Raw genomic sequence first — 11,654 nt, 5'->3', positions numbered from 1 at the left:
AAAACCAAACACTGTCTCAAAAGTAAGCTTTAAAGACACCAACAAGGTAACTGTCAGAATTCAAACCAATGATCAAACACTTGATTTATCCTGTCAGCGCTGATTTATATGATGCTTTATACGCATATTACATTTAGGTGGTAAAACCAGAGACCGTACGTAGGGTGTGTCAGTGGACAACAGGAGGGCGAATACAGAGGCCTGGTGGATGACTTGTTTGGGTGTTGCCGAAGCAGCTGATAGTGGACTTCCGCCTCCTCTGATCCCTGTACCCATCGAGGGGAGGACGTCGAGGTGGTTCACTCCTATAAATACCTTGGAGTGCACCTGGACGACAGGCTTGAGTGGGCTGGCAACACAGAGGCCTTCTCTACAAGAAGGGCCAGAGCCGGCTCTACTTACTGCGGAGGCACAGAGGCTTCAACGTCTGTAACAGGATACAGCAGATGTTCTACCAGTCTGTGGTGGCCAGCGCTATCTTTTATGCTGCCGTATACAGGGGGCGGAGTGTGAGGGCGAGAGACGCTAACAAGTTTATTCTAAATAATTCCTTCAGGTGGCCAGGTGATTTTAAGCAAACGTTAAATTTATTTTTGCAGAATTACAAAACTATCAAAAGTAAAAGCAGTCATTATGCAGAATGGTCCATTTCAGAATAATATACATTATATTATTGGATTATAATTATTGATGCATTCATGTGTATGTATCACTTTAAATGTGGGGCTAATTTTAAGAAATTGATATACTGCTATACATCATAATTTATCTGCTGATTATATTTTGTATTAATACTCTTAATCTGAACAGTAACTTGTAACTAAAGCTGTCAAATAAATGTAATGGAGTAAAAAGTACAAATTTCCCTCTGAAATGTTGTGAAGTGCAGTGTAGACTAGAAGTAGAAGTAAAGTACAAATATCTCAGTAAATGTACTTAGTTACTTTCCACCACTGAAGCTTTTGTGAGGGACCATGCCTTTATTTCTGCTATGACTAGTTGTCAGGGAGCGGTTAATAAAAACATACACTGCCAGGTGCTGACTAATAGAGTCAACACCAGATGCTGACTTACAGTATATGTATCAAACAAAGCATTTTATGCTGCTCCCACGACAACAGTGGGAATTAATCATGACATGGACTTTCCTAATTTTGGGAAAACGATGAAAAGGCAGATTTTTAAAAGAGTAATCTAACACAAAAGCTTCGCTTCACTGACCTCTTGTGGTTTGAAGTTTTAAATCAGTTCCACCACTGGGTTAGACGCGTGCGTTGTTTCAGCAAGTGTTCTTACATTTAATAATACTTTTAGGTTTCTATTTGTTGAATTTGAGAAAAGGCAATGTTTTCTCACGATTTTGAAACATGATCTTTGTGTTTGTATGCCATACAGCTCCGACTACAAAGAGGCATTAATGTGGCCAAGTGTGAGGACAAATTCCAACATGAAATGAAAAGAGTAAGCTTAAAGGTGCAAATGGAGAGAAACTGTTTTCTCAAATAGCAACGGACTCTCTCTCTCTCTCTCTCTCTCTCTCTCTGCCTCTCTCTCTCTCTCTCTCTCTCTCTCTCTCTCTCTCTCTCTGCCTCTCTCTCTCTCTCTCTCGCTCTCTGCCTCTCTCTCTCTCTCTCTCTCTCTCTCTCTCTCTCTGCCCCTCTCTCTCTCTCTCTCTCTCTCTCTCTCTCTCTCTCTCTCTCTCTCCCTCTCTCTCTCTGCCTCTCTCTCCGCCTCAGAAAGAAAACGCTCACTCACACTCAAGTAAGCGACCCATTCGTCTCTATAAGGTCTGACAGCCTCATTTGGTTATTTGGGGTGTTTTTTGTGATGTTTTAATTTTTTGTCATGCTAAAACTAATAAATTAATTAATTATTATTATCCTGTTAAACTAATTCGATCCGAAATTGATTTAAAGTGAGCTCACTCACAGCAGTAAACACTATTACTATCTATTTTTTACAACTTACACTGATGGCGAGTAAATCCTGGCTGACTCATCAAGCGGCACTGATGCTGCTCTTGATAACCTGGAGGGACATCATGCACTGCAATGGACTTACAGGTTCGTCCAGATTTATATTTATCAATTATGAATATATCCGTAGCAGGCCACACTTTTTTGTCCTTGGATCATTTCCTTTTAGTGACGACAAAATAATATGAATTTAATGGGGCGTACAATGAGTAAATTGTTCTGCAGAGACATGGGATGGTTGTCAATATAGGTGCGACTCTTTGCAAACGTTTCCAAAGAGCGAGGTGTAACTTGTCCGAATATCAATGCCTCCTTTTCCTTATAAATGTTGTGGAAATATTACAAACAACTTGAGTTGCTGAGATGATTATACTGTATGTTGTTTCACCTGATGAGAGAAGATTGAACATTAACATTCTTACTGAAAAAAGGCTTTTTGCTGCATACACACACAATATCCTTTTCTCTTGCAGTGGATCCTCCTGTGGACCTTGGGATATTAGACCCTGGTCATCTTGGACATCTGGAGATTACATGGAGCCCCTCAGCCAGCTTGACTGATATGACAGAGTGCCCAAAGCTGTATCAGCTGGAGTACTTCGACACATACAGGGACAGTTGGAGCGTAAGTGCTTACCATTTTATTCAAATCTTAATAATTCTTACAATTTTGAGATTATGTTTGTCATCTCAGCTGCTTCTCTGCTGCCTCCCTTTCATTATGGAACTTTACAGTGTGGAGTCACTGGTTTAGATAAGGAGACTAGTTCTGTAGTAACTGTACCAGATTTATTCTTTGCCCTGCTTGGAATCATGAAAATATCAGCAGGTGCTGCAATGAAAATGAACAAATGAACATTTTTGCACAGCCCAGCCCAGTCTCATTGTCATGTGTTAATAAAGTGCAGGACTGACTGCCACCAATAATCAGCTTTGAGTAGAAGCATACAGGGATGCACGGTGTCAGTTTTCCCAGACAGTATCAAGGTTGTGTTTCTGTATTGGCAGGCTATCAGGACGACTAGGAGGACATACAGCGCCCAGTTTGATCTGATGAAAGATGTCAGAGTGAGAGTGTACACCTTGCTGAGTGGACCCTGCACCAATGGCACTATGATCAAGAGCGCGGGCTACACTGAACTGGTCCAGAGACCCCCCAGCACAGGTCAGTCCTAAAGGTTTTATAGATGATAGTAAAAACATCAAAATGAGATATTTGGAAAAATGTGTGAATTGACATTGATTGTTTTTTTTCACCTTTCTACCGCCAGGTGTTGTGGGTACCGAAGTCCAGGATTTTGCCTGTGTGTACCATAACATGAAGTACATGGAGTGCAATTGGAGAAGAAGCCCAAAGACGCCTGCCAACTCACACCAAAGTCTATATTTCTGGTATGTTATATGCCCATCAAACAGTTTTTAGCCACATCAGCGGTAATCAGTTAGTTCACCACTTTGGTCCAGAACAAATTATCTATTCGATGGATTCCCTTGATTTCCCAGATATTCAAGATCCCCAGAGGATGAATCCTAATGACAAACAAGCAAATGTAAACACACTGGGAACTGTTGATGATCTTGAATAATTGTTTAATGATTTCTTTCTGTTGTTGAATATTTCTAATGTCGAGTTTAAATGCTACTGAGTACCACAAAACAAACAGGCCATTGACCCCTGAAGAACTGAGGTGATGGTAAACATAAAGTAAACATCCTAAAGCCCCACCAACTCTCAATAAAGCTGTCTGGATGAATAGATAGCACCCATCTAAGCAATGGGTTATTTGGTCTCTGTCTTCCGCAGGCACAAGGAACTGGAACAGGCAGAGGAATGCCCGAAGTACCTAATTTCCAGCGGAGTCAGGAGCGGCTGCAACTTCACTGGCATACCTCTCCCTGATTTCATTGATATCAACTTCTGTGTAAATGGCTCCTCTCCTGAAGGGCCCCTGAAACCAACGTACATCTCCCTGCAAATCCAAAACCACGGTACATGAATGTTTGCCCTCTAGAGTAGTACAGCCTTAACATGCAAACTCAGTGAGGGGGAAGTGATTATTGCCCTCATGCTTTGACCCCATGTTCGGGGACTTTACTTGCTCCACTGTTATCTCACCAAGTGTTCCTCTCAGCTTCTTCTCACAATGTGTAATCTGCTCTTCCTTATTTAATATTTATGCAGTGAAGCCTGAGACCACAGAGAAGCTGCATCTGCAAACAGGTCCAGACACGCAGCTGAAACTGCACTGGGACCGTCCTGCTGGCAGGGTTCCTGGACATTGCCTAGAATGGGAAGTGGAATACAATCAAGAGGCACCTGATGGAAAAATTGCATTGGTATTGATTACCTGACATCTAAATCTTACCTTTGTTTGTTTTGAATGGGCTTCCAAATATGCAAGAGAGATGAAAGCATTGCAGAGCCACCTGTAGAAAATTGGATTAGGCTGCTGTGAGAGTCATATAAGTATACAGGGAAGAGTCAATTGATAAGCTATACAGCTTCAAAACTTAAAACTGCAAGAGCATCATGCTGATGCTTTTATCCTAAGTGACTTACAATAAGTGAGTTCAAACATGTGGATACAACCCAAACATTGCAAGAATCTTGCAAGTACATCAACTTACATCGTGATTAAACATGTGCATCTTAATTTTTACGTTTGCATTTGATTATAGGCGAGAACATTCACAGAATTTCCGTGTGTGGAAATGTGTGTCATTACGTCATCTGCTTGCCAGTCATTCGCTTCATTCCCTGAAATGATTTATCACGACTCTACTTATCAACGCGAGTAAATAATTAAGTATTACACAAATGATGCGTCAACACCAAACTCAAGCTTGCCAGTGTTGATAACAGCAGACTACTGAAGAAACAAAACACTGTTGACATTTTGAATATCTTGGAAAGTCACCATATTATCAGAATGTGATCTCACACTCTGATTTGGCCATTGACTCCTGGGAAAATTATCTGGGTTGGTGCTGGGCAGGTAATGATTTATCAGTTTGGGTTTGTCACTTTAACTGCCCCCTTTCACATTACAAAGAGTCATTTGATTCACTCTTACAATAGAAAAACTGTTGATTAATGCAGCTTTAAGCCAGACATTAGGCTAGAGCGCTAACTCTAACTCACATTATATTTAGATAATTTCCCTTCTTATTTTTATTATTGACAGGAGCATATTTTAACCAAACAGATGAGCCTAACTCTGCCCTCCATCCACGACAATGAGAGACACTGCTTCAGGGTCCGGTCTAAATTGCACAAGTATTGTGCAGACAAAAGCTTTTGGAGCGAATGGAGTCGTCTGACATGCCACCCAGGTAATGATGTTTCAATTTACTACAACATTGCACTAAAAACACCAGTATTAACTTGTCACCATGTAATACTAGCCTTTACAAAGAAAATATATTTATGGTGACAAATAAGCTTATTGCGGAAAACTTAAAAGATTTTCAGTGTTCAATCAATCATACATCAATCTCTTTGTTATGTAGTGATGTGTTACAGCCATAGAAAACATTTACTTGAGTTTTTATGAAATCATGGGTTTAAATTCTTAAAGGATCTATTCAAAGTGTGTGTTTTTAGTGGGAGAAGGACTTACAGACTAAGCTGTTAAGCAACTTTCTTGTTTAAAGTCCTCACACATCAGTCACATTAACTTTGTGGATCCCAGCTGGAAGACCCTGATGTCATCATCAAATAGTCACAGACAATGAATGACATTTTGTGGAAATCTAATGTTATGTATTTCAGTATCTAATTTATGTCTATTAGACAGTATTAAAACATCATGGTCCTTTAATGAAACCCAAAAACGAACATATGATAACTTTGTAATATGTCCTCTTTTTTTTGGTCCTTGTGTTTTTACAGCCACAGATGTTGTCATGGTCTGGTCCTTTGGAGGGAAGGATTCAGAATCATCTTCTATTTAGGCTTCAGAGTGTATTGGCAACATTCTGATCAACATGAAGATGTGATGATAATTGTCAGTGGCTTAGTAAAAGTAAAAGCAAAAAATGCACCAAAAATGTTGAGCTTCAAACAAGAGACAGTTTGAGAAAGTTTGGGTTACAAATGTGTACGAATACAACCTGAACTAATGGTACAGTTACTGGAGTTATTTAAGGTGGCACAGTGACTGAGATGCCTTGATGGCACAGGAGATAATAACATCTTTGTTGCACCAGTAGTGACTCATCCTGACTATCTACTGCTACAGTACTTCTTGTTAACCACAACAAGGACGAGTGCAGTTTAATTGTCACTGACTTGTGGGGAAAAATGGGCAGATATTATTTATTTTTTTCTCCTTTACCTAATGATAGATTTTTTTTCTTAAAAGGACATTTTAGTCACTTGAGGTACATAACTGTAGTTATGGACAATTATGATGTAGGATTTATGATGCTCACAGCAAAATATGACGAGGCTGCCAGCTGTATTTTGCTGTGTGCACTGTACTTTATATACTTTATGGCTACTTGAAGGCAACAGTCTGTATACACATTGCACAAAAAGTGGGAGGAAAGACTAGGTTCCTTGTTCCTGTCTCCAGTCTTTCTCAAATCAGCCTCCTTTTGGATGACCACCAATACTGAAATAACTTACTGGGTATTATTTAATGATTTAGTATTTGCCAAGTCTCTTGCCAGTTTAATGACACTTTCCTGACTTAATTCTTGTTAAAATTCCTATTTCTACCAGTTCTTAGGAAATGTAATTCTGCTTTGAAGCATCACAATGTTTTCACAGAATAAAGGTTTTGATTAAACTCTGTGCTGTGCTTCATTGCACTTAAGATGGTTCATAATGGTGTCCCACAAGGATCAATTTTAGGCCCCCTTTTCTTTACTTATTTTATTGCAATGTCCATTTTTATGCTGACGATACCATCTTGTATTCCATCAGCTCTACTGCAAATCAGGCCATTCTCCAAGTCGCAGTCTGCTTTTGACAACCCCCAGGAACTTCAACATTTTGGTTAGATAGAAAATGCTACAAGATTCAAGTTGAATATCTTGCACAAAAACAACCCGGTGCCATTTGATTCATTATACTCAAGACAGCACCTTTTCAGTCGAAAGTCGAATCGTAATTTAAAGACTATGCCATCTCAGTTGCTGACATATTTAACATACTTGGTTGAGTTCAAAGTGCACAACCATGACATTGGATAGGTTAACCCTAAACTTTAGCTCTGAACTGGGGAAGACTGGTTTCCAGTACTATGCACACTCAACACGCTTAGGGACTTTAATTCTTTAATGTTCTTCTTGCTAATATTTTTATGAAATCTTACGTCAAGGATCTCACTCAAAACATCCACGTCCACATATGTACAGTGCATCCGGAAAGTATTCACGGCGCTTCACTTTTTCCACATTTTGTTATGTTACACCCTTATTCCAAAATGGATTAAATTAATTTTTTTCCTCAAAATTCTACACACAACACCCCATAATGACAATGTGAAAAAAGTTTTTTTGAAATTTTTGCAAATTTATTAAAAATAAAAAACTAAGAAATCACATGTACATAAGTATTCACAGCCTTTGCCATGAAGCTCAAAATTGAGCTCAGGTGCATCCTGTTTCCACTGATCATCCTTGAGATGTTTCTGCAGCTTAATTGGAGTCCACCTGTGGTAAATTCAGTTGACTGGACATGATTTGGAAAGGCACACACCTGTCTATATAAGGTCCCACAGTTGACAGTGCATGTCAGAGCACAAACCAAGCATGAAGTCAAAGGAATTGTCTGTAGACCTCCGAGACAGGATTGTCTTGAGGCACAAATCTGGGGAAGGTTACAGAAAAATTTCTGCTGCTTTGAAGGTCCCAATGAGCACAGTGGCCTCCATCATCCGTAAGTGGAAGAAGTTCGGAACCACCAGGACTCTTCCTAGAGCTGGCCGGCCATCTAAACTGAGTAATCGGGGGAGAAGGGCCTTAGTCAGGGAGGTGACCAAGAACCCGATGGTCACTCTGTCAGAGCTCCAGAGTTCCTCTGTGGAGAGAGGAGAACCTTCCAGAAGGACAACCATCTCTGCAGCAATCCACCAATCAGGCCTGTATGGTAGAGTGGCCAGACGGAAGCCACTCCTTAGTAAAAGGCACATAGCAGCCCGCCTGGAGTTTGCCAAAAGGCACCTGAAGGACTCTCAGACCATGAGAAACAAAATTCTCTGGTCTGATGAGACAAAGATTGAACTCTTTGGTGTGAATGCCAGGCGTCACGTTTGGAGGAAACCAGGCACCGCTCATCACCAGGCCAATACCATCCCTACAGTGAAGCATGGTGGTGGCAGCATCATGCTGTGGGGATGTTTTTCAGCGGCAGGAACTGGGAGACTAGTCAGGATAGAGGGAAAGATGAATGCAGCAAAGTACAGAGACATCCTGGATGAAAACCTGCTCCAGAGCGCTCTTGACCTCAGACTGGGGCGACGGTTTATCTTTCAGCAGGACAACGACCCTAAGCACACAGCCAAGATATCAAAGGAGTGGCTTCAGGACAACTCTGTGAATGTCCTTGAGTGGCCCAGCCAGAGCCCAGACTTGAATCCGATTGAACATCTCTGGAGAGATCTGAAAATGGCTGTGCACCGACGCTTCCCATCCAACCTGATGGAGCTTGAGAGGTGCTGCAAAGAGGAATGGGTGAAACTGCCCAAAGATAGGTGTGCCAAGCTTGTGGCATCATATTCAAAAAGACTTGAGGCTGTAATTGCTGCCAAAGGTGCATCAACAAAGTATTGAGCAAAGGCTGTGAATACTTATGTACATGTGATTTCTCAGGTTTTTTATTTTTAATAAATTTGCAAAAATCTCAAAACTTTTTTCACGTTGTCATTATGGGGTGTTGTGTGTAGAATTTTGAGGAAAAAAATGAATTTAATCCATTTTGGTATAAGGCTGCAACATAACAAAATGTGGAAAAAGTGAAGCGCTGTGAATACTTTCCGGATGCACTGTACATCCACATTGGGTCTGTACATGCATAGTCCCCTTAACTTTTTGAAAGAGGACAGTAACAGGGGTGTTATCTTAAACTGAACTCTGAAAGTCAGCACTTTATCCTCATAAGGATTTTTAACATTTACACACAACAAAAATGTGTCCAAATTACCCTATCTATAAAATGTATAAAATGTCCAAATATGGATCAGTTGGACATTGTATTCACACTGATGTATTGTTGTTTATGCAGATTTTAGTTGAGTTGTTTGTACGGTTCATTGATAGATGGGATATGTAAATAAACTGATCCCATATGTTTGTATTTTCTTTTGTTTTGGAAAAGAAAGAAGTCGCACCCAAACCAGAATGGGACATGGTACCTGTCTATGTGTATATCGCTGTTGCCATCATTGCCGCACTGGTGCTGTCGCTGTGTGTTGGAGCATTGCTCAAAGTGTGAGTAAAGACACACGTATAGCATAGTATGCACACACACTGAGATATGCAATGAAATGTAAAGGTGAGCTCACTCCAAACTGTGCTTCCATTGTAGGAGTAGATCAAGACAAGTGAAGAAGCCAGACTCTCTGCTCACCACCATGTTTGCCAAAAACTCAGTTCCTATGGTGGTGGAGGCCTAACAAGGCAAGAAAAGCTGCACCTTCATTGCTCTCAAAGAGCACATCTGACAAATGTTTTATTGTTGCACTCCCCCTCTCTTATTTGTCAGGGTCTCTGATGGAAAATCACACAATGAAGTACTCAAAGATGCCACATGGTCATCACCTGAGATTGTAACCACTGCTAATACATTACTGAAGACATTACATATTAGGCTGAAGGTTACAGTGGGTTATTTACTTGCCTTTATATTTACATTTTTATACATATGCTTGAATTTATATGAACTATTCCTAGATGTCAAATTAACTGGAAATGTTACATTAAGGAGGAAAGGGTCACTCTTTATGATTGTGTTTTGGTTGGTTGTTTACTTTTTGCTACGACACTTGCCAGCTGATTTAGTCAGCAGAGATTTTCTTTGGGAATTTGTTTTTGATTTTTTACTATTTGCCATATCTCTTGCCAGTTGATTCAGCTTGCACGTGTTTTCTGCATGTTGTGGAGAAATTACACTTTTTATTGAATTCTGTTTTTGTTCAATTGTTTTTGCCTCAAATCTTGCCAGTTAACTCAGACAACAAGGTTTTACTATGATGTCTAAATACAGTATACAGGGATAGTACATGTGAAATGGTTTTGTGTATGTCTTTATTGCACACTTCAAACCAGTGAAGTCTTTCATCACCTACAGAATTTATAATGCAACTGAGTGAGATTTTACAGGGTTAAGAGGCTTGTCTTGAAGAGTTTACATTATAACTTACCATGACTGCAACACAATGTTTCTGCAAAATATGCCAAAATGCCTTGATTACATAAGATTTTACTCCAAATGTGCCCCACTTTCCCTTTGACTTACATTATGTTGTATTAAATGGTTGGTCAGATATTGTCATTACTTTTTTTACAAGCTCTATGCATCATATAAAAAGCTACAATACATCCAGATACCGGACTACCTGTCTGTAACTATAGAAATACAGATTTCATAAGGAGCATAAACGTGAGCTGAATTGCAGAAAATGAATATATCACATGCAGCTATCATGTTTCTCATATCCTGTGGGAGCTATTTTGTTCTCTTACTGTACTGTATGTTTTTTAACATTAACCAAGAGTTTGCATGTTAATTAAGTTATTGAATGATATTAGTAAATGGTTGATAAAGATATGAATTAACATGTATGTCATGAAGTTCACAGCTAAGCCATTTCATTAAGGGAAAACTGTTTGTTTTTATAAATGTACTGTATATCTCAGGAGTTAAGGCAAAAATTATCATTAAGTAATGCTTATATAACATGCACAATCATTTGTAGGTTAGGCTGGAAGTTAAGGAACGTCTACACTAAGATAAAGGAACAAGCAAACCTCTACATGGAGTGTGTCCACTGGTCTCAACCTTTACCAAAAATAAGTCACAAGTTAGAGGATGGACCAGTTAGTGAACAATCATTACCCTTAAATAAACATTTATAAGAACTTTCTCTCAATGAAATGGCTTAGCTGTCAACTTCATGGCAAACATGTTAATTACTATTTTTATCAACCATTTACTAATTTTAGTTAGTAAATTAATTAACATGTAAACCCGTAATACAGGTTAACAAGAAACATTTATTAACAGTTGCTATAAAGTTGTAAAGTCACTATATTAACTATTGTTAATAGAATCTTTATAAATGTTAAAATCATATATAAATAAATACTTTAGTTAACATGAATACCATTAGTAAATGATTACTAGACACATTAGTTAACTGTTAATTAACTCTTAGTTAATGCTTATTACTGCATTAATTAATGTTAATTAATGTACCCTTATTGTAAAGTGTTTCCAAGGTGTTTCTGAGTAGAGTGTAGGGGTTTTGAACCATGACCTCTCTTTTTTGATCGATTGATTGATTGATTGATTGATTATATATTTACTGTTATACTGCCTTTTTTGGAAAGATAATGTAAGAATGTATTGCACACAGTATACAGTTTAATGGGATTTTTGGGTGTATGGTGTAGTTCACCTCAGTATTTTATGGGTGACATTTTACATGTGTTCATAGGTTGTTTTAACCA

General features: G+C 39.0%; 1 protein-coding gene across 4 annotated transcripts; it reads left to right on the top strand.

Annotated features, from left to right (window-relative positions):
• Positions 1-1,768: 1,768 nt before the first annotated feature.
• il13ra2 (interleukin 13 receptor, alpha 2) lies at positions 1,769-11,200 on the top strand. 4 transcript variants are annotated; one of them, XM_070917278.1, is made up of 10 exons: positions 1,769-2,063; positions 2,450-2,601; positions 2,985-3,141; positions 3,248-3,368; positions 3,781-3,965; positions 4,159-4,313; positions 5,162-5,309; positions 9,208-9,213; positions 9,308-9,413; positions 9,511-11,200. In XM_070917278.1, the coding sequence occupies exons 1-10, from the start codon at positions 1,973-1,975 to the stop codon at positions 9,596-9,598; spliced, it is 1,209 nt and encodes a 402-aa protein (XP_070773379.1). In that variant the 5' UTR covers positions 1,769-1,972; the 3' UTR covers positions 9,599-11,200. The 4 variants fall into 4 exon arrangements, with proteins under 4 accessions (XP_070773379.1, XP_070773378.1, XP_070773377.1 ...); XM_070917277.1 differs by lacking the exon at positions 9,208-9,213 and having other exon boundaries at positions 5,183-5,309; positions 9,305-9,413; XM_070917276.1 differs by lacking the exon at positions 9,208-9,213 and having other exon boundaries at positions 9,305-9,413.
• Positions 11,201-11,654: the final 454 nt, after the last annotated feature.

Source organism: Enoplosus armatus, chromosome 13 (assembly GCF_043641665.1).
Source record: "Enoplosus armatus isolate fEnoArm2 chromosome 13, fEnoArm2.hap1, whole genome shotgun sequence".
Taxonomy (NCBI): Eukaryota; Metazoa; Chordata; class Actinopteri; order Centrarchiformes; family Enoplosidae; genus Enoplosus; species Enoplosus armatus.
Note: the sequence above shows the minus strand (reverse complement) of the source record. Positions and strands in the feature narration are given on the sequence as shown.

What these genes read in the sequence shown, in the direction of transcription:
- il13ra2 (XM_070917278.1), top strand. Translation starts at nt 1,973, where the DNA reads ATGGCGAGTAAATCCTGGCTGACTCATCAAGCGGCACTGATGCTGCTC. An exon ending in CCAGAGACCCCCCAGCACAG is followed by an intron (nt 3,142 to 3,247) that starts GTCAGTCCTAAA and finishes TTCTACCGCCAG; the next exon opens with GTGTTGTGGGTACCGAAGTC. An exon ending in CACCAAAGTCTATATTTCTG is followed by an intron (nt 3,369 to 3,780) that starts GTATGTTATATG and finishes TGTCTTCCGCAG; the next exon opens with GCACAAGGAACTGGAACAGG.